Source organism: Mauremys mutica, chromosome 1 (assembly GCF_020497125.1).
Source record: "Mauremys mutica isolate MM-2020 ecotype Southern chromosome 1, ASM2049712v1, whole genome shotgun sequence".
Lineage (NCBI taxonomy): Eukaryota > Metazoa > Chordata > Testudines > Geoemydidae > Mauremys > Mauremys mutica.
The window spans coordinates 319,944,940-319,965,839 of NC_059072.1; the positions used below are offsets into that span (position 1 = coordinate 319,944,940).

The following is a 20,900-nucleotide window of genomic DNA, read 5'->3' on the forward strand; positions in this document are numbered from 1 at the left end:
TCTTTCCAAGTGAATTGTGGGAGAACTTGTCAGTCCTTTTGGGTGTATGTGGGTAATTGTGAGAAGGCATTTAACTTAAGTGATTTAACTGGCATCCTTGCTGCCAAGTGGGCAGATTACTAGCCCAAGTGAATGCATAACCTGGCCTGTAACCCACACCCTCAAGCAGTGCCAGCTAACCTGGACTGAATGCATTACTTAACTCATGTGAGAGGTTTTTGTGTGTGCATGGAAGGGGGCTTCAGGCAACACCGGAGTAAGAGTAACTTAGGCCAATTCTGCAATGAAGCTACATTATCAGAGCTAGTGATAGAATCGAGAAGTTCTGATCTCCAGTATATTTCTGCTCTTTAGCAAACAGTTTTGTAAGCAACTGGGAAACTGTGAAATTCTCTGTGTATTCTGGGATTATTTTCCTTGCTGCACATTGTGGGAAACTTACTGGAAGTCAAATCCTAGTAAGGCAAATAGAAAGGAGCATAAACACTGCCAAATTAAGTGCAAGTGTGTAATAAGAAAAGCCAAAGAGGAGTTTGAAGAACGGCTAGCCAAAAACTCCAAAGGTAATAACAAAATGTTTTTTAAGTACATCAGAAGCAGGAACCCTGCTAAACAACCAGTCAGGCCCCTTGATGATCGAGATACAAAAGGAGCGCTTAAAGATGATAAAGTCATTGCGGAGAAACTAAATGGATTCTTTGCTTCAGTTTTCACGGCTGAGGATGTTAGGGAGATTCCCAAACCTGAGCTGGCTTTTGTAGGTGACAAATCTGAGGAACTGTCACAGATTGAAGTGTCACTTGAGGAGGTTTTGGAATTAATTGATAAACTCAACATTAACAAGTCACCGGGGACCAGATGGCATTCACCCAAGAGTTCTGAAAGAACTCAAATGTGAAGTTGCAGAACTATTAACTAAGGTTTGTAATCTGTCCTTTAAATCAGCTTCGGTACCCAGTGACTGGAAGTTAGCTAATGTAACACCAATATTTAAAAAGGGTTCTAGAGGTGATCCCAGCAATTACAGACCTGTAAGTCTGACATCAGTACCGGGCAAATTAGTCGAAACAATAGTTAAGAATAAAATTGTCAGACACATAGAAAAACATAAACTGTTGAGCTACAGTCAACATGGTTTCTGTAAAGGGAAATCGTGTCTTACTAATCTATTAGAGTTCTTTGAAGGGGTCAACAAACTTGGACAAGGGGGATCCAGTGGACATAGTATACTTAGATTTCCAGGAAGCCTTTGACAAGGTCCCTCACCAAAGGCTCTTACGTAAATTAAGCTGTCATGGGATAAAAGGGAAGGTCCTTTCATGGACTGAGAACTGGTTAAAAGACAGGGAACAAAGGATAGGAATTAATGGTAAATTCTCAGAATGGAGAGGGGACCAATCCTATTCAATTTATCCTAGGACCAATCCTATTCAATTTATTCATAAATGATCTGGAGAAAGGGGTAAACAGTGAGGTGGCAAAGTTTGCAGATGATACTAAACTGCTCAAGATAGTTAAGACCAAAGCAGATTGTGAAGAACTTCAGCAAGATCTAAAGAAACTAAGTGATTGGGCAACAAAATGGCAAATGAAATTGAATGTGGATAAATGTAAAGTAATGCACATTGGAAAAAATAACCCCAACTATACATACAATATGATGGGGGCTAATTTAGCTACAACGAGTAAGGAAAAAGATCTTGGAGTCATCGTGGATAGTTCTCTGAAGATGTCCACGCAGTGTGCAGAGGCGGTCAAAAAAGCAAACAGGATGTTAGGAATAATTAAAAAGGGGATAGAGAATAAGACTGAGAATATATGATTGCCATTATATAAATCCATGGTACACCCACATCTCGAATACTGTGTACAGATGTGGTCTCCTTACCTCAAAAAAGATATACTGGCAGTAGAAAAGGTTCAGAAAAGGGCAACTAAAATGATTATTGGTTTGGAGAGGGTCCCATATGAGGAAAGATTAAAGAGGCTAGGACTCTTCAGCTTGGAAAAGAGGAGATTAAGGGGGGATTTGATAGAAGTATATAAAATCATGAGTGATGTGGAGAAAGTGGATTAGAAAAAGTTATTTACTTATTCCCATAATAAAAGAACTAGGGGTCATCAAATGAAATTAATAGGCAGGAGATTTAAAACAAATAAAAGGAAGTTCTTCTTCACGCAGTGCACAGTCAACTTGTGGAACTCCTTACCTGAGGAGGTTGTGAAGGCTAGGACTAGAACAGCGTTGAAAAGAGAACTGGATAAATTCATGGAGGTTAAGTCCATAAATGGCTATTAGTCAGGATGGGTAAGGAATGGTGTCCCTAGCCTCTGTTCGTCAGAGGATGGAGATGGATGGCAGGAGAGAGATCATTTGATCATTGCCGCCGTTCTTATGTTCTTATGAAAGCAACTGGAATTATGGGACCAGGGGGTGAAATTAGTATATTCCCATGATTCCTCTTCTGGCATCCCAGGATACATCTGTATTTTATGAGCCAGCACCATTTTCAAAATGCTGTTAGGCAGCATGCAGGGAATGCTGCTGAATGCCATGATCCTGACAGTCTCATAGACTTTAATAGACTCATAGATTTTAAGGTCAGAAGGGACCATTATGATCATGTAGTCCCAGGCCTGAACAACTCGTAAAACGGCGAGGGCCACATTACTCCAAAGAAAACAGCTGAGGGCCGAACCCCCCTGGTCCCGCTGAACCCCCCCAGCGCCGCCCAGCCCCCTGAAATACTCCCCACCCAGCCCCCCTGAAATACCCCCACTAAGCACTTCCCACCCCGCGGAAACAAACCCTCCTTCCCCAGTGCTGCCCCACCGAAACAACGGTATTGAACCTTGGTAATATGTTATAGCGGGCCCCTAAGGTAGTATAATTAGGGTAAAAGAAAAATGTCTTTTTGCTAGAAGTAGAATAAGATTTTCCCCCAACTTTGTAATCAATTGCCCTGTTGAATGAATGCGGTGTGACTGAGGAAGGCATGGAAGGCAGGCACCTCCAGACAGCTGCAACCTTTGGAGAGGGAATGGGAGCCAGACCAGATCAGTAGAACAGGTCAGCCACTGACTCCTCGCTCGCCTGCTCAGCCTACCCCCCCGTCCCCGGCTCGCCTACTCAGCCCGCGCACTGCCTGCCCTCCCGTTTGCCTCCTCAGCCTCCCCGCCCCCGCCGCCGGCTCACCTGCCCCCACTGCCCGCCCGCTCGCCTCCTCAGCCCACAGTGAGCCCACGCGGGCCGCATGTTGTGCAGGCCTGATCTAGTCTGACCCCTGCAGTCAGTATTAGTTGTTGTAGTAGTAGTAGTAGTAGTAATCACAGTTCAGGGTAATGGTACCTGTATTCCCCTCTGCAGTCTAGCAAGGACTCTGGTAGGTGATTAGTTTTTCAAACCCAAAATAGGGGTTTTGCTTGTGGTTACTAGTTCATCAGCTTCAGCTCAGAACGAGCACATTCATGACTCTGAGAGTAATTCATTTATACAATTTGGGCCTTTGAAGAGACGGTGAATAGGTAATCAGGTAGACAGTGATTTTTCTGCTCAAGATGAAGCTTCAGAAGGGGGATAGGTCATTTTCATTCCCCTCACCCCAAGTATTTCCTAGGAAATCCATTTCATATGTATTTTCCCAAAAAGTCCTTTGAAGTTCCTAATGCTTCCCAGAGATTGCATTAGTCAGATCTCCTAGAGAAATTAGGAGATTAGTTCCACAATAGCACATAAACAATGACATTTTTAATTCAATTTACTCTTGAAATCCTTAGTTCAATAAGATTTAACTTAATTCCATAAGGTTTGTTTAGGATATTGCAGGATATTGTTATCTGTCACAGTAATTAACACTGTATTTGTAGTCATGCAGCCAGATGGCTTTGGGTGTCAGCTACTGCGCTGAAGAGCCAATTTGGGTAGAGGAGGATGAAACTGGGCAACTACCTGTGGATGAACTTTTCCTGGGGCAGCTTCCCTTGGAGGAGCACCATGTCTGGGCTTGAGAAACGAATTGAGTGGTGTGAAAGAATAGTGCTGGAGACCTGGGATTACCAATAGTTGTGATAGAATTTCAGGATATAGGCCACTTTCCCAGAGATGTATGGAACTCACCCCGAGCTGCTACAGTAGTGTATGAACATGAGTTCCTCTTACCATGGAGAAGTTTTTGGCCATCGCCATCTAAAAGCTAACTATCCACAGTTGGTCAGTAGCTAATCAGTTTGGTACTGTCGCGGCTGTAGTCATGAAGATGTGCAGTGCATTAAAGTACTGATTCTCCCCCCCCCCCCGCCAGGTGATAACACTTGGTAGTGCACAGGAGGTTATTGATGGATTTGCATGGTTCGGGTTCCTGAATTATATTGGGGCCATTAATGAGATCCTTGTGCATATTCTTTTGCCTCCCACACCAGAATTCATAAACAGAAATGGATATATCTGAATGGTGCTTCAGATATGGTTGATCACCATGGAAGGTTTGCCAATATTGATGTGAGGTGGTCTGGAAAGATCCATGTTGCTAGGATCTTTAGAAACTCAGACTTGTTTTCGTGAATGAAAATGTGTCCTCCCAGGACCACTTTGGATGTTAATGGTGGTATGATTCCCATGGTCCTTCTAGGAGACGTAGCTTACCCTTGGCTTCTCTGGTGTAAGAAGCCTTTAACTGGACATTTGGATAGAGAAAGGGGCTGTTCAACTATACCCTGAGTTGCTGGAGAATAACAGTGGAATGTGTATTCAGGATGCTGAAAGGGATATGCTGGTGTCTGATGACAAGGCTGGAGTCTGCTGAGCAATATCTGCCTAATGGGATAATTGTTTCAATTGGAGAGAGCCTCACTGATGGGCAGAGGTGCAGAGACTTTCAGAACATCGTGAACAGCCAGAGAGGCTGCCTCTGAACACTACAGCAAATGGTTAAGGCTAGATGGTCAGGAATGCCTTGTGCTTTTACTTTGAGGTTAGGAGCTGAAGTTGTTAATGCCTTTTTTTGTTTTAACTAAAAAGGTTGTCTGTGACCAGATGCTTAACACGTATAATATTAGCAACAAGGGGGAAGGAATATAGGCTAGACTAGGGAAAGAACAGGTTAAAGAATATTTAGCTGTTAGGGTATGTCTATGCTGCAAGGGTCTAAGCCAAGGGTCTTTTGGATTTGAGTCCGGAGACTTGGTGTTTATAAGTCTGCACTTGAGTATCCACACTGATTTATGACCCTGGGTTTACAATTTCTGGACCTGGGTCTCGGACATGGGTCTCACACCTGCTCTCATGCATCCACACTGCACTGTGCAGACCTGAGTCAAACCAGCATATCCCAGGCTTCCTAGCTCCCTCCTTAGCTGTAGCTACTCTAGTCCTTGGTTCCTGGTGCATTGTGGGAAAACTTGACTCTCCATCCTTCAGAACCATATTGGAAGTTGTTTTAGCCCACCAACACATCCAGCCAAGACATCTTTTGGGTCTGCATGCTCTCGGCAACCGGAGCCAACAATATGGATGAGGCACTATTTGAAGAACTTGCTCTGCTTGTTCTTTCACTCCCATTTCCGGAAACAGGCAGAGCATCCATCAGATGCTGGTGAATGTTTTGATGGCATTTTCTGACCTACTGAATGCACCTCTCAGCAGAGGAGGGAGATGGCAGATGCCAACTGGCTAATGCTGCTCACAACTCTCAGTATAGCTGCTGATGGGATCGTATCGTCAGGTGGACCTGGGATGATCAGCAGTGGCTCCAGAAGTTTTGCATGAAGAAAGTGATGTTTCTGGAGCTTTGTGAGCAGCTTCCCATGAAACTCCAATGTGAGAGAGGGTGGCCATGCTGGTCCGGAAACAGGTTGTATAACTATCTGGAAGCTCGCTACTTCTGACTTCTACAAGTCCATTGCTAACCAGTTCAGTGTTGGCAATTCAAATGAAACCTCCACCACCACAATCAGGCATGTGATTTGCTCAAACGTGGTGAACATAAAAAATGTCCTTGCCATACTTTCTGGTTTTGAGAGAATAGGGTTTCCCAACTGCACTCGTGCCCAAAGCTTGTCCTCCTTCAGGGAGCACAAGAGTACATAAACCACAAAGGCTACTACTCCGTTGTTGTGCTGGCCCTTGTCAATCACAGAGGCTGATTCGTGGATGCCAACATGGACTACTAGAAAAGTGCATGATGACAGATTTTTCCATTAATTGGGAGTTTTCCTTCGTGAACAGACTGGGACTCTATTCTCATCAAATGACATCATCATAAATGGAGTAACTGTCCCCACTTTTATTCTAGGAGACCCCACCCTTGTGTTATGAAATTGTACCCTGATTTCAGATGCCCTGGCAAAGGAAGGTTTAATTACACTCTCAATAGGTACAGAATGGTGGCTGAATGTGCATTTGGCCAATTAAAATCTTGCTGGTGCTATTTACAGAACTGTTTGGATTCAAGTGTTATCAATGCTGTCTGCATTATTGTGGCTTGCTGTGCTCTTCACAATGTTTTACTGCATCATGACAGCGTGATTCCTCCCCGCCAGGCTCCTGCTTGATTGTGGTTGGCGTGCAGAGGTAGAAGGGCCTGAAAATAGAAATGAAACAGTATACAGTCTCAGTATTTCAGAAAAGTTTTATTATATCAGCGGCAGAAATTTCTTTAGAATCTCAAGGCCAAAACATGATATTTTGAATAATTATGCTTCAGTACATCTGAGGCCAACAGTTTTTTAGTTCCCAAATGCTGCTTGGGAAACACTTGCCAAACACTTAGAGTTAAGCAGAGTGTAAAGTTTTCACACTTAATGGTAAAGTGAAATTTACAAAATTCATTTAGTGATATATTGTTAAACATTGCAGTCCACTTTAGCTTTGGGGAGTGAGTGCCACTTTCCAAAGTTTACTACCTATGGTTTTATTATGCTTTTAGGCATTTGGGAGGACATAACAATTCTGGAGATTCCTGAATGGCAAAGGGATATTCTGTTTCAAGCTACTGGCGGCAAGCCAGATGTGTGTTGAGTTCCCACTACAGGAAAAATTTGCAGCTATTGTCACCTGGGGAAATCAACAGGATGCAGCGCTAGCTTCCACGGGGATTATTGTCTCTCTATAAGCTGCTGAAAGCTCTCTGCATTCATGTGTTACCTTTGGGCAGCTATGGTTTACAACATAAACTGCATGGACTACATCTGTTTATGGATGACGTGCAAATGCGCCTGACAATATGGACTACTAATCTAGCAATACATAGACTATATACGCAACACAGGGACTGCTAGGACTCATAATTTGGCATGTATCACCTAATTTCCTCCCCCCCCCCCAAGGCATATTTCTGTAACAAAGAACTGAAAAGCACTTCCCCATCCCCACCACATTTCTGGACTTCATACAACCCCCTGGTGTATTTGAACAGTTAATTCATCACCCATGGATTATTCCCTCCTCTCTTCTCTCCCCCCCTACCCCCCATATCCATTCACTGGCAATTCGGTACCGTCTGGCGTGGCTGATTTTGTATTGTGCGGCATATTGTCAGGGAATGCAATGTAAAGTCTTTCTTTTAGCACAACACCACATCTTTGTAACAGTGTGAGAGTTTGTTCATTTAACTGTTGTTAGAACTTCCCAGTATCCATTTTGAATTCCATGTGGTGGGGATAGGAGATGCTGAGGTGCTGGCATGAATTCTGCCATGAGTGGATAAACACTGCTGCCCATGGCTTGTAATAATAATTGGATTGGATCATCAGCTGGAAATCCCTTTTTTTCCTATATCAATAACAGAAATGAAAGTGGAAACTTGTCAGGCTCCAGTGCTACTTCTCTCTTCTTTAAGATTAACAGATTTATTTAGGCATAAGCTTTATTTATTTGGGTCAAAGTCCTCTTAAAAGAGACAGGATGATGAGGAGTTCCCAGAGGTGTGGTTCTCATCTCTGGCTTTCTGATACTCCATCTTGAGCTGCTTGATCCACTCTCTGCATTGGTCACTAGTCTGTTGAATCCCCAACACTGACAGCTTCTTGGATTGTTTCTTGGTGCACATTATCATTTCTGGCACTCTTACTGAAGTCAAACATCTTGCTCATCTCTCACCAGAGACTTACCAGTATCTGACTCTGTCTTGTGACCAGGTAGCAGCGCTCTTGGCAAAGGACGACTACTCACTGGCCATAACTAATGCAGGAGACGGTTCACTCTGTTTCCAGTTTAGCAGTCAGAATAAAATGGAAAGGTTAAGTACTAAATAGCTGTACTTGAACCAGGGGGATTGATTCTATTACCTGGGAGTTGATTGGCTAGTCTTGGGATAGAAAGGCTAAGAAACATGGGCCCATAGGTTTGTGGGATAACATTTGTGAACTTTCAGGACATGAGTCTAGGGATCCTAACTCAAGCTGTGTCCCCACTGCAAAACAACAGAGTTTTTACTTGAGTCAGAGTGGCTCTCAGGCTTGGACCCAGCCTGTTTGGATTCTAGAGGCTGGGTGGTGAGGGCTTACTGATTTGAATCAGGCAGACTTTTTGTGTGGACAGAAGGGGGATTTGGGCTTAAACTGAGTCTGAGCCTGGGCATTGCAGTGTAGACGTACCTTTAGGTGTATTCAAATCAACAGGTCTTGATGAAATCAGACCAGAGGACTTGAGGAAATAGCCAAAGCAATCTCTGAAGGCTCATAGATTCAGGCTTATAGATTCAGACTTTAAGGCCAGAATGGACCATTGTGATCATCATGTCTGACCTCCTGCACACTGCAGGCCACGGAACCTCACCCACCCACTCCTGTAATAGACTCCTAACATCTGGCTGAGTTACTGAAGCCTTCAAATCATGGTTTAAAGACTTAGTTTGAGAGAATCCATCCTTTACTCTACTTTAACCCAGCAAGTGACTCGTGCCCCATGCTGCAGAGGAAGGCGAACCCTCCCCACCGCCCAGGTCTCTGTAAATCTGACTTGGGGGGAAATTCCTTCAGTTAAACCCTAAGCTGGTTGGCGAGCTCCACCATGCAGACACCTGGGAAAGAATTCACTGTAGTAATCCAGAACCCTCCCCATCCAGTGTCCCATCTCCAGCGGAAAAAAGGAGATTCTCACATTTTCACATGGCTCTAGAAGGTGGGGATCTAGGAAAGACACCAAATACCACAAGACTCATGCTGTAAAATAAACCCCTCCTTCCAAACACACAACACTGAACATAGGAACAGCCATAAAAGTCCATCTAGCCAAGTATCCTGAAACATTAGCGATTATCTTTGAGAACGCATAGAAGTTGAGTGACGTCTCAGAGAACTGGAGAAGGGCAAACATAGTACCTATAAATGGCAAAAAATTCATTAACACGGAGTTAAGGTTGCCCGGTGGTAGCTCATGCCCTTCCAGAACAGTATGTTCAGCAAAACTCAAATTTCTGAAAACCAGGAGTACAGCGTTAAGGTGTATACACACACAACCTTAATTCTGCTTCCTGGAGCTGACAGTAACCACTAGGAATTATCTGCACGTGCGCTAGCTGCTTTCAGGGTCTTAGGGTAGATTTACTGACTCATGGAGTCAGTAGGTGGGGGCAGGTTGGTAGAGGGTGTATTTTGGGATACGAGGACATCTTGGTCTGAATTCCTGTGAGTGATCAAAGGAAAGAGGTGTGCATATATACCTTGAAGTTCCAGTCTGGATCAAAATGATCCAGACTGGTATAGGTTGTGTCAGAAGCAGGGCACTGGGGTCTTCTTGCCATGGGTGTTGTCAGTAGTGAGGTGCAATATGAGGGCACCCTGTGGATTTAATTATGGGTAGAGGGAAAATATAGGTTTAGGCAGTATCCTGTGTGTAAGTATTGAAGGGGTTGTAAAAGGGTATGAAATAGTTGTTAAATTTACTGGTGGAGTACTCTGTCTGGGAAGTAGGTTAAGTGTTTGAGTATAAGGCAGGTGTAGGTAGCAGCTGTCCTTTACTTATCTCTGCATTAATAAAGTTGAATTTCCTGTTTGTTTTTAAACAGGAAGATAAATGTTGGTAGGAGTTATTGGCCATTTAGGTAGTTGCAGTTCTCATCTAGATTTGTAGTTGAAACGTTACTGTGGCTAGGTAATTCTAGCTTTTATATAATGCTTTCATCAGTAGATCTCAAAGAACTTTAACTTAGGCTGGAGGCCAAATTTAGGCTGCTAAGTAAGAGATAGAAGTCCAGGACCTCCATGGCAGCTTTCTCTGAAATGTTTCCAGTTCCATGCGCAGGGCCAGTTAGACAGGCAGAACTGCAGGGTCTTAATGCATGGATAAGATGATGGTGTAGGGAGGAGGGGTTTAGATTTATTGGGAACTGGTGAAACTTTTGGAAAAGAGGGAGCCTGTACAGGAAGGATGGGCTCCACCTAAACCAAAATGGATTGCTGGCACTTAGTTTAAAAATTGCTCTATGACCTTTTTAATTTTAAGAGCTGGGGGAAAGCCGACATATGCGAAAGAGCATGTCGTTCGGATAGAGACATCCCTTAGGGGAGGATCTATTAATGGAGATTCTCTATGTCCTAGTGAGGAGAGGATGGTAGATGATAAAATAGAGGTGAGATCTGATGAGAAACAGTCAAATGAAAAAAAAAGTCCCATTCAATTACATCATGTAATGGCAGACTGCTAAAAAGTGACAATTTTTAAGTGCTTATATACCAGTGCTACAAGTCTAAATAATAAGATGGGTGAGCTAGAGTGCCTCCTATTAAATGAGGATATTGATATAATAGACATCACAGAATCTTGGTGGAAAGAGGATAATCAGTGGGACACAGTAATACCAGGGTACAAAATATATCGGAAGGACAGAACAGGTCTTGCTGGTGGGGGAGTGGCACTGTATGTGAAAGAAAGCATAGAATCAAATGAAGTAAAAATCTTTTATCAACCAAACTGTACTATAGAATCTCTATGGATAGTAATTCGATGCTCTAATAACACTGGTCTACAATTTTTGAGAAGTCTGCTTTAGAGATAAAATGTGCTATTTATTATGTATTTTGATGTGCTGAATTCAAATATGACAATTAAAACAACTGATTGGCTACTGTTGGTAAGATATTTAAGTTTTTACATTTGATGTCTATGTATATTGTGTATATAGTAGAGTTTTAATCATAAATTGTAAACGTAGGTCTTTTCATGTGTTTATGGTTGCTTTACATGATAATATTTCACCTGTCCTGTTTATGTAACACTTTAAAAATCAGCAAAAGGGTTATATAACTAAAATTTATTATGAAACAAAAGGCAAAAAGCTATTATGTATATAGTTTAGTCCTATTCAGTGTCTACTCGGCGCTTCTTGGCTTGTCTCTTGTATTCATTAAATGGAGCATCTCTTGTCACTGTCCAGCAATAGTCTGCAAGCATTGATGGGCTCCATTTGCCCTGAAAGCGTTTCTCCATTGTTGCAATGTCCTGGTGAAATCGCTCGCCGTGCTCGTCGCTCACTGCTCCGCAGTTCGGTGGAAAAAAATCTAGATGAGAGTACAAAAAATGTATCTTTAGTGACATGTTGCAACCAAGGCTTTTGTATGCCTTGAGGAGGTTTTCCACCAACAACCTGTAGTTGTCTGCCTTGTTGTTTCCGAGAAAATTATTGCCACTAACTGGAAGGCTTTCCATGCCGTCTTTTCCTTGCCATGCAGTGCATGGTCAAATGCATCATCTCGAAGAAGTTCACGAATCTGAGGACCAGCAAAGACACCTTCCTTTATCTTAGCTTCACTTAACCGTGGAAATTTTCCACGGAGGTACTTGAAAGCTGCTTGTGTTTTGTCAATGGCCTTGACAAAGTTCTTCATCAGACCCAGCTTGATGTGTAAGGGTGGTAACAAAATCTTCCTTGGTTCAACAAGTGGTGGATGCTGAACACTTTTCCTCCCAGGCTCCAATGACTGTCGGAGTGGCCAATCTTTCTTGATGTAGTGGGAATCTCTTGCACGACTATCCCATTCGCAGAGAAAACAGCAGTACTTTGTGTATCCAGTCTGCAGATCAAGCAAGAGAGCAACAACCTTCAAATCGCCACAAAGCTGTCACTGATGTTGGTCATAGTTTATGCACCTCAAAAGTTGTTTCATGTTGTCATAGGTTTCCTTCATATGGACTGCATGACCAACTGGAATTGATGGCAAAACATTGCCATTATGCAGTAGAACAGCTTTAAGACTCGTCTTCGATGAATCAATGAACAGTCTCCACTCATCTGGATCGTGGACGATGTTGAGGGCTGCCATAACACCATCGATGTTGTTGTAGGCTACAAGATCACCTTCCATGAAGAAGAATGGGACAAGATCCTTTTGACGGTCACAGAACATGGAAACCCTAACATCACCTGCCAGGAGATTCCACTGCTGTAGTCTGGAGCCCAACAGCTCTGCCTTACTCTTGGGTAGTTCCAAATCCCTGACAAGGTCATTCAGTTCACCTTGTGTTATGAGGTGTGGTTCAGAGGAGGAGGATGGGAGAAAATGTGGGTCCTGTGACATTGATGGTTCAGGACCAGAAGTTTCATCCTCTTCCTCGTCTGACTCAAGTGAGAATGATTTTGGTGCATCAGGAACCGGCAGTCCTTCTCCGTGGGGTACTGGGCGTATAGCTGATGGAATGTTTGGATAATGCACAGTCCACTTTTTCTTCTTTGACACACCTTTCCCAAGTGGAGGCACCATGCAGAAGTAACAATTGCTGGTATGATCTGTTGGCTCTCTCCAAATCATTGGCACTGCAAAAGGCATAGATTTCCTTTTCCTGTTCAACAACTGGCGAAGATTTGTTGCACAAGTGTTGCAGCATATGTGTGGGGCCCATCTCTTGTCCTGATCTCCAATTTTGCAGCCAAAATAAAGGTGATAGGCTTTCTTAACCATAGTGGTTATACTGTGCTTTTGTGATGCAAAAGTCACTTCACCACAAGCATAGCAGAAGTTATCTGCACTGTTCACACAAGTACGAGGCATCTCTGCTCACTTTGGCTAAACAGAAATGTCCCTTGGCAAAATCAAACACTGACAAAGAAGAGAGCACGACACTGTATTTTTTCTAGAGCTGATATAGGGCAATTTGTTCAGCAGAGTGATGTAAGCTTCGTTATGATTGCATCATCCATGACTTCTAGGAATAACATGATGCAATTCATATCATGTATGACGCAATACCAGCTTCAGATTGCATCATTCATTGTTTTGCCTAAAAAGCAAGTACTGTCCAAACCCAGTCATAGATTTATTCATAGATCCAGTCAAAGATGTATTTTAGTCATTTCTGGTTTAAATTGAGATCCCTTCCCTTTATAACTCACTTATCCTCCACTATTCCCAAGTCAAGGGTCGTATATACTGACCCAATAGCATATCTTGAAAACTAGAGCCAATCAACAATTTTAAGCATCATTTTCGTTCTCAGTGACCCAGAATTAGTAAAGTTTGAGTACATTTATTTCAGAAGCATTTTGGCTGTGGAGCAGTGTAATAAGAATATAGCAGTAGGGATATATTACCGACCACATGACCAGGATGATGATAGTGTCTGTGAAATGCTCAAAGAGATTAGAGAGACTATTCAAATAAAAAACTCAATAATAATGGGGGATTTCAATTATCCCCATATTGACTGGGTACATGTCACCTCAGGATGGGATGCAGAGATAAAGTTTCTTGACATCTTAAATGTCTGCTTCTTGGAGCAGCTAGTCCTGGCACCCACAAGAGGAGAGGCAATTCTTGTTTTAGTCCTAAGTGGAGCACAGGATCTGGTCCAAGAGGTGAATATAGCTGGACCACTTGGTAATAGTGACCATAATATAATTAAATTTAACATCCCTGTGGGGGGGAAAACACCACAGCATCCCAACACTGTAGCATTTAATTTCAGAAAGGGGGACTACACAAAAATCGGGGGGAGGGATAGCTCAGTGGTTTGAGCATTGGCCTGCTAAACTCACGGTTGTGAGTTCAGTCTTTGCGGGTGGCCACTTAGGGATCTGGGGTAAAAATCTGTCTGGGAATTGGTCCTGATTTGAGCAGGGGGTTGGACTAGATGACCGCCTGAGGTCCCTTCCACCCCTGATATTCTATGAAAAATGAGGAAGATAGTGAAACAGAAATTAAAAGGTACAGCGCAAAAAGTGAAATCCCTGCAAAAGCTGCATGGAAACTTTTTAAAGACACCATAATAGAGGCTCAACTTAAATGTATACCCCGAATTAAAAAAGCATAGAGAACCAAAAAAGTGCCACCGTGGCTAAACAACAAAGTAAAAGAAGCAATGAGAGGCAAAAAGGCATCCTTTAAAAAGAAGTTAAATCCTAGTGAGGAAAATAGAAAGGAGTATAAACTCTGGCAAATGAAGTGTAAAAATATAATTAGGAAGGCCAAAAAAGAATTTGAAGAACAGCTAGCCAAACCCTCAAAAAGTAATAGCAATTTTTTTTTAAGTACATCAGAAGCAGAAAGCTTGCTAAACCAGTGGAAATGCTAAAGGAGATGCTAAAGGAACACTCAAGGATGATAAGGCTATTGCAGAGAAACTAAATCAATTCTTTGCCTCGGTCTTCACAGCTGAGGATGTGAGGGAGATTCCCAAACTTGAGCCATTCTTTTTAGGTGACAAATCTGAGGAACTGTCCCTGATTGAGGTGTCATTAGAGGAGGTTTTAGAAGTAATAAGTCACCAGGACCAGATGGTATTCACCCAAGAGTTCTGAAAGAACTCAAATGTGAAATTGCAAAACTACTAACTATAACATATTATTTATATCAGCTTCTGTACCAAATGATGGGAGGATAGCTAATGTGACACCAATTTTTAAAAAGGGCTCCAGAGATGATCTGGCAATTACAGGCCAGTAAGCATGACTTCAGTATCGGGCAAACTGGTTGAAACTATAATAAAGAACAAAATTGTCAGACACATAGATGAACACAGTTTCTTAGGGAAGAGTCAACATGGTTTTTGTAAAGGAAAATCATGCCTCACCAATCTACTAGAATTCTTTGAGAGGGGTCAAAAAGCATGTGGACAAGGGGGATCCAGTGGCTATAGTGTACTTAGATTTTCAAAAAGCCTTTGACAAGGTCCCTCACCAAAGGCTATTACGTAAATTAAGCTGTCATGGGATAAGAGGGAAGGTCCTCTCAGGGATTGGTAACTGGTTAAAAGATCGGAAACAAAGGGTAGGAATAAATGGTCAGTTTTCAGAATGGAGAAAGGTAAATAGTGGTGTCCCCCGGGTTCTTAATTCAACATATCCATAAATAATATGGAAAAAGGGGTAAACAGTGAGGTGGCAAAATTTGCAGATGATACAAAACTACTCAAATAGTTAAGTCCCAGGCAGACTGCGTAGAGCTACAAAAGTATCTCTCAAAACTAGGTAACGGGGCAACAAAATGGTAGATGAAATTCAGTATAAAATGATGGGATCTAAATTAGCTGTTACCACTCAAGAAAGAGATCTTAGAGTCATTGTGGGTAGTTCCCTAAAAAAAAATCCACTCAATGTGCAGCAGCAGTCAAAAAAACGAACAGAATGTTGGATATCATTAAGAAAGAGAGAGATAGTAAGACATAAAATATCATTGCTTCTATATAAATCAATGGTACACCCACATCTTGAATACTGTGTGAGCCTCATCTCAAAAAAGATATATTGGAATCGGAAAAAGTTCAGAAAAGGGCAACAAAAATGATTTAGGAGTATGGAAGGCCTTCTGTTTGAGCAGAGAATAATAAGACTGTGACTTGTCAGCTTGGAAAAGAGATGACTAAGGGGGGATATAATAGAGGTCTATAAAATCATGACTGGTGTGGAGAAAGTAAATAAGGAAGTGTTATTTACTCCTTCTCATAACACAAGAAGTAGGGGTCACCAAATGAAATTAATAATCAGCAAGTTTAAAACAAATAAAAGGAAGTATTTCTTCACACAATGCACAGTCAGTCTGTGGAAGTCTTTGTCAGCGGATGTTGTGAAGGCCAAGACTATAACAGGGTTCAAAAAAGAACTAGATAAGTTCATAGAGTATGGGTCCATCAATTGGTATTGGCCATGATGGGCAGGGATGGTGTCCCTATCCTCTGTTTGCCAGAAGCTGGGAATGGATCATTTGATGATTCCCTGTTCTGTTCATTCTCTCTGGGACACATGGCATTGGCCATTGTCAGAAGACAGGATATTGGACTAGATGGACCTTTTGTCTAACCCAGCATGGCCATTCTTATGTTCTTCTTATCTCCATTTTACACATGGGAAACTGAGGCACAGAGAAGTGATGTGGCTTGCCCAAGATCATCTAGGCCAGTCTAGTGGTATTTCCACTAAGCTACACAGTTATGTGATATCTAAGTGCTTCTCTAAGTGCTATTTTGTTATAGTGGAGTGTTGATAATGGTCATGCTTTGAAATGTTTAGTTTGAAATTTTTTGAAATGTGTAGTTCCTAACAAGGCTGATGAGAGAGGCTCAGAGAGGTCAGAACATCTCAACGAGATGAGTGTATCCTGTAATAATAGCTCTAAATATGTGAATTACTTCATTAATGATCTGGAGGCTGGCATGGACTGCACTCTCAGCAAGTTTGCAGATGACACTAAACTGGGAGGAGTGGTAGGTACGCTGGAGGGTAGGGATAGGATACAGAGGGACCTAGACAAATTAGAGGATTGGGCCAAAAGAAACCTGATGAGGTTCAACAAGGACAAGTGCAGAGTCCCGCACTTGACTAGGGACTGAATGGCTAGGCAGCAGTTCTGCAGAAAAGGACCTAGAGGTTACAGTGGACGAGAAGCTGGATATGAGTCGACAGTGTGCGCTTGTTGCCAAGAAGGCTTATGGTGTTTTGGGCTGTATAAATAGGGGCATTGCCAGCAGATCAAAGGACATAATCATTCCCCTCTATTCAACATTGGTGAAGCCTTGTCTGGAGTACTGTGTCCAGGTTTGGGCCCCACACTACAAGAAGGATGTGGAAAAATTGGAAAGAATCCAGCGGAGGGCAACAAAAATGATTAGGGGTCTGGAGTGCATGACTTATGAGGAGAGGCTGAGGGAACTGGGATTGTTTAGTCTGCAGAAGAGAAGGATGAGGGGGGATTTGATAGCTGCTTTCAACTACCTGAAAGTGGGTTCCAAAGAGGATGGATCTAGACTGTTCTCAGTGGTGGCAGATGACAGAACAAGGAGTAATGGTCTCAAGTTGCTCAGACCCTCCCCAGAAAGGGAAGGGGGGGGGATTAGGTCCCTGTAGATGGGCTGGGAGCTACCATATTGTAGCACACTCAGGAGGGGAATGTAGAGTGACAGGCACTCCTATCCCTATTCTTCTCCAGTCCCCCTGTCACTCACCCCCATATCTCCTTCCCAGTGGCCCCCCACTGGCCTCCGTCCCCTAGCCCCCCTCCTCCAGGTCCTCTCTCCTTATTCCCATCTACTTTTATCCCAGTCATCCTGCCCTCCTAGTTGCTTTCAGAGTTTTTCTTTTCAAAAAGTAGTTTCAGTGCCTTCTGAAATTTTTGTTGTACTCTGATTACATTTCCCCAGAATGAAAATAACCCTTTTACAGAGCCAGATTACAGCAACGTTATCTCTTCTTTCAATTTCAGATTTCAGCTCTACTTTGGATTCATACTCTCAGTGCCTGTGTTCAGATTTGATGACTGTAACATACCATCAGAGCCACACAGGTTCTGTGATATAGAGAGAGTTTTTCAGATTAGCTGCTCTCTCTACCTGTGCACAGTGTAATCCATTTGATGTGTGAGCACTAGAACTGCTTGGAGTGGGCCTATCTGAAGAAGCAAACTTTTTTTTTTTAAATAACATTCCAATTTGATTTCCCGAGAAGGGCTGGGGGGTGCCATGCACTCTGTTGGGGTAACCCTTGAGCTTCAGAGATCCTGATGTGATGATCTGAGTACTGGTTTGATCTCTGTGTGCCAGAATAGGTCACTTTTAAGAAACAACTCTCCCAAAAAGAGAGTTTATCCAAATGGCCCCAAATTTGTGTTACTGAGCCTACACTGAACCCACTGAGGCGCACAGATTTCAAGGCAATCCGAATAACCGTAAGGATTTTAGAACACTTGGAACAGTCAAGCTTTAAACAGGAAGTTGGTCTTAACCTTAAGTATAGCAGAACTCTGCTTATAATCTTTAAAGAAGGGAAAAAGGAAGACTCAGGCCATTAAAGCACAGTCTTCATAACTTCAATACCCAGAAAGATACTGAAACAAATTATTAAATTGTAAGCACCTAGAGCAGAGGTTCTCCGACTGGTGGTCAGGACTTCTTGGGGGTCGCGATCTGTCAGCCTCCACCCCAAACTGCACTTTGCATCCAGCATTTATAATGTTAAATATATAAAAAAGTGTTTTTAATTTATAAGGGGTAGCACTCACTATGTGAAAGGGGTCACCAGTACAAAAATTTGAGAACCACTGACTTAGAGGATAAGGTGATAAGTGATAGCCAAAATGGCTTTGTTAAGAACAAATCATGCTAAACCAACTTAACTTCCTTTGTTGACAGGAACTGGTGTATTGCAGGTGAGGGAAGCAGTAGGGTGACAGTCCAGTAGAAAAGTGTGTCAGATGAAAACATCACCAAAACATCAAAATAAGCAACATCATTATATTCTGTCCTTATTTTACAAAGTTTGCAGCCGTTCCAGCCTTTACTGCTTCATATTGTACCATAATGTCTCCCACATGTTAATGCTGAGATGGTGATTATTAGGCCAAGATGATATAACTTTATAGAAAACCAGTTTGAAGATTGCAGAATTATAATATTAATATTAATAAAACAAACAAGCCTCTTTACTCCTTGTAGATGATCTGCATTCCCTAACTTCTGTAAAATGTAATCCTGGTATAATAGTACATTCCAGGCATTTTGATGCGTGCAAATGTTGCTCAGAAAAGAACTAATGTCTTATTGTTTTGGTGTGCTTTATTTATAGTTATGCAAAAATACATGTGACTTTTGCAGGTCGGTAAATATTATACTAAAGGTGAAGTAACCAGAACATACACAGAAATAAAGATATCTTTTAAGGGATTGTAAAATGATTTAACATAATCCTGTCTGTCTTGGTGCAAGAGAGGTTAGGTGATGCTATATTTTGGGAGTTTTAAAAATATTAATGGGGTGTAGTCTGAGGAATAGTTGCTAGATGTTCTGCCTCCTTTAAGAGCTGTGTTGTGGTGGTGGGGGGGGGGAGATGGCAATTTAATTCTTCTCCCTGACTACCAGTAAGTTCCATTCTGGAGGTGTCAGCCAGAAAAAACACCAACAATTAAAATGGCTACTTTTTTCTGTATTGCTGGTTAATTAGGACTAGCTAAGCATGCTCAGTTAGTTCTCGCTCTAATCATTGCCAAGATTTTAATTGCTGTATATAATGACTGGGCTGGGTCATAAAAACCACCCCCTGGGAAGGAGGCAGAGCAGACACCTAATCCATTGTTCTGCAGATTTACAGTCAGATTAATTTTTTGCATTTCTTTGCCTTTCTTCACTTGACTAAGACGTAACTGTTGTTACAGAGTCTAGGAAATCCAGAGCATTTATGGCCTGAAAGCTGTGCATGCCTGTTTTGGCTGGATCAGCCCCAGGTTATGGAGTGCCTAGGAATAAGTACCAAATCCTGACCAAAACTTTAATTAATTAATTAATTAATTTTATTTATTTTGATGGATCAGAAAGTTCAAACTCAGTCAGACGTGCTTTTCCGGTATGTTCAATTTGTTTGGTTTAAAATTGCCTTAAACAATTACTTAATTTTGGTAGAATAAATGTGCACTGTGGAATATAGGCAGTTAATTCCAAGCATAGAGGTTGATAGTCCTCCACATAAATACATCCTACTTCAAAAGCAATTGAGCACCTGTTTTTCTTTTTAAACAAGTGACTGTTGTTCATATTAGACATTTGGGGCAGATTTTCAGAAATGTGGGTATGTATTTGCATGCCTCATTTGTGCATACTCTACCAGTTAGATGCGTAACTGTCCATTTGTGTGTGCAGTTAGTCATATTGACCATTGCAGAGCTGGCCTCATATTCTGGGAGAAACTACCATTTAATTAATTTTTCCTTCTTTAGTTACATTACATGTTTACACTGTGGACTGTAGCTAGAACTATAAATAGATAGAACCATAGAACCTGTGAATATTAAGATTTCATTGTTTTATTTTCCAGGGCGCCAATGCCTCAACTTTAGAGAAAGAGATTGGTCCGGAACAGTTTCCAGTCAATGAGCACTATTTTGGTTTAGTTAACGTAAGTTTCAATTGATAATTTGATTGCTTTGAAATACTAAGTGATAGAACTGAGGTGGAGCAAATTGCGTACAACACTAATATAATGTCAGTGGAAAAAAATTATTGAAATCTGACTTGCTGTAAACTTAAAGTTAAAAGTTAAGCATCTCATAAAGGTACAGTATGTATATATGTTAGAATAAATATAGAACTATTTCTCATGTTTCTTGTGTTTTACTCGTCTTTAACCTTTTACTTTTTCAGATTACTGTACTCTAAAGCAGAAAAGTACATAGCATGCTGTGGTTGTTATCACAGTCTATATAAATAATTACATACAAAAAATCTTACTGCTGTAGTTGCTGTGTTAAAGCACTCAGAAGTGTGGAAATGCCTAAATAAAAGTTGCAGTTTTTGTTGAAACTTTCAAAATATATTCAGCCCAAAAAAGAGAGGAAGACTGGAAAATTTCTGCATATTCTATTCAATAATAAAATTTAATTACATAACTGACAGTTGGCAAATTGTGAAAACTGCATGCCATTAGAAGAACTTATGTAGCACTGCCTGTAGTGATGTAAGAGTTTTTAAATTTTGTTTCTTGGTGATGAGG

General features: G+C 41.7%; 1 protein-coding gene and 1 long non-coding RNA gene across 4 annotated transcripts in view; one reads left to right on the forward strand and one right to left on the reverse strand.

Annotated features, from left to right (window-relative positions):
• Positions 1-20,900, forward strand: part of USP12 (ubiquitin specific peptidase 12) — an 85,624-nt gene that overhangs the window by 14,962 nt on the left and 49,762 nt on the right. For all 3 annotated transcript variants that reach the window (XM_045017150.1, XM_045017158.1, XM_045017168.1), the window contains exon 2: positions 20,226-20,306. In XM_045017150.1, the coding sequence (XP_044873085.1) occupies positions 20,226-20,306 (81 nt within the window). The remainder of the gene's footprint in view (positions 1-20,225; positions 20,307-20,900) is intronic.
• Positions 6,388-20,900, reverse strand: part of LOC123370516 — a 101,002-nt gene continuing 86,489 nt past the window's right edge. Inside the window, exon 3 of the long non-coding RNA XR_006579443.1 lies at positions 6,388-6,578. This is a non-coding gene — a long non-coding RNA (uncharacterized LOC123370516). The remainder of the gene's footprint in view (positions 6,579-20,900) is intronic.